This window comes from Marmota monax, unplaced genomic scaffold (genome assembly GCF_021218885.2).
Source record: "Marmota monax isolate L192 unplaced genomic scaffold, Marmota_monax_Labrador192_F-V1.1 WCK01_AAM20220418_F8-fsc02048, whole genome shotgun sequence".
Lineage (NCBI taxonomy): Eukaryota > Metazoa > Chordata > Mammalia > Rodentia > Sciuridae > Marmota > Marmota monax.
In genome coordinates, this window is record NW_026694133.1 from 26,404 (window position 1) to 27,198 (window position 795).

The 795-nt window shown below is 41.6% G+C and overlaps 1 protein-coding gene across 1 annotated transcript; it reads right to left on the reverse strand.

The window, feature by feature from the left end:
• Positions 1–203: 203 nt before the first annotated feature.
• LOC124107597 (diacylglycerol kinase gamma) lies at positions 204–795 on the reverse strand (the record flags this gene model as incomplete). Its single annotated transcript, XM_046465766.1, is given in 1 exon segment — positions 204–795. A coding segment is annotated over 1 exon segment (103 nt), but the record flags the coding sequence as incomplete, so codon positions are not given.

Genomic DNA, 795 nt, shown 5'->3' on the forward strand with positions numbered 1-795 from the left:
AGAGTGGAGCTGAAGCTGAAGGCCCCAGGACCTCCTGTGGGTGGCAATATTCAGATTGTCCCACTGGAGCAACAGGGAGACATAAGCTTCTCCTGACCCAGGAGAATGCTGGCTTTGTAGAATTTGGGCAGAGCTGCCCTGATATTGCTGTATGTGCTTAGGCACTGAACGGTTATGACAAAGTAGGTTTAAAGATCAAGACATTTTATGAGGGCCATTTTATTCATTTGTATCTGCCTTTAATTTCAGGGCAAAACTTGGCTAAAAACAAAGGGTTATTAATGGAGAAAGGTACCATATACCTGTCTTTCCTCTGTCCAATAGTGACCTGGGACTTGCCTGTGCTGGGGAAAAGTTGCATTGTACATCACAAGGTTCAGTCAGCAGCCACACTGATTTGTGAACTTTAAACACTTTTTGGATTAAAATGTCAACTCCATTGCATGATATTTGTTCATGATTTGGAAAGAGACCAAGATATATAAATTTTACTACTTGCAAAGCATAAACCATATGTTGGGGAAATATATAAAGCTATTTTATGCAGTATAGAAAGAATTAGAAATGGCATTGACTTTTTGTTGTGAAGACTCAATTTGCAAGGTGTAACATAAGTAACACACAATCACTCCTGTGGAATTGGGGAAGTTCTGTTTCTTCCTCCCTCCCTCACTCGTCTCTCCTCCAATACTTCAAAAATATGCACCACAAAAGCTCAGAGCTGAGCAGACAGGTCCCTCCCTGCCATTATGTGGAAGATGTGCTGCTGAGATTGGGATTTCACAGGGAGAAAGC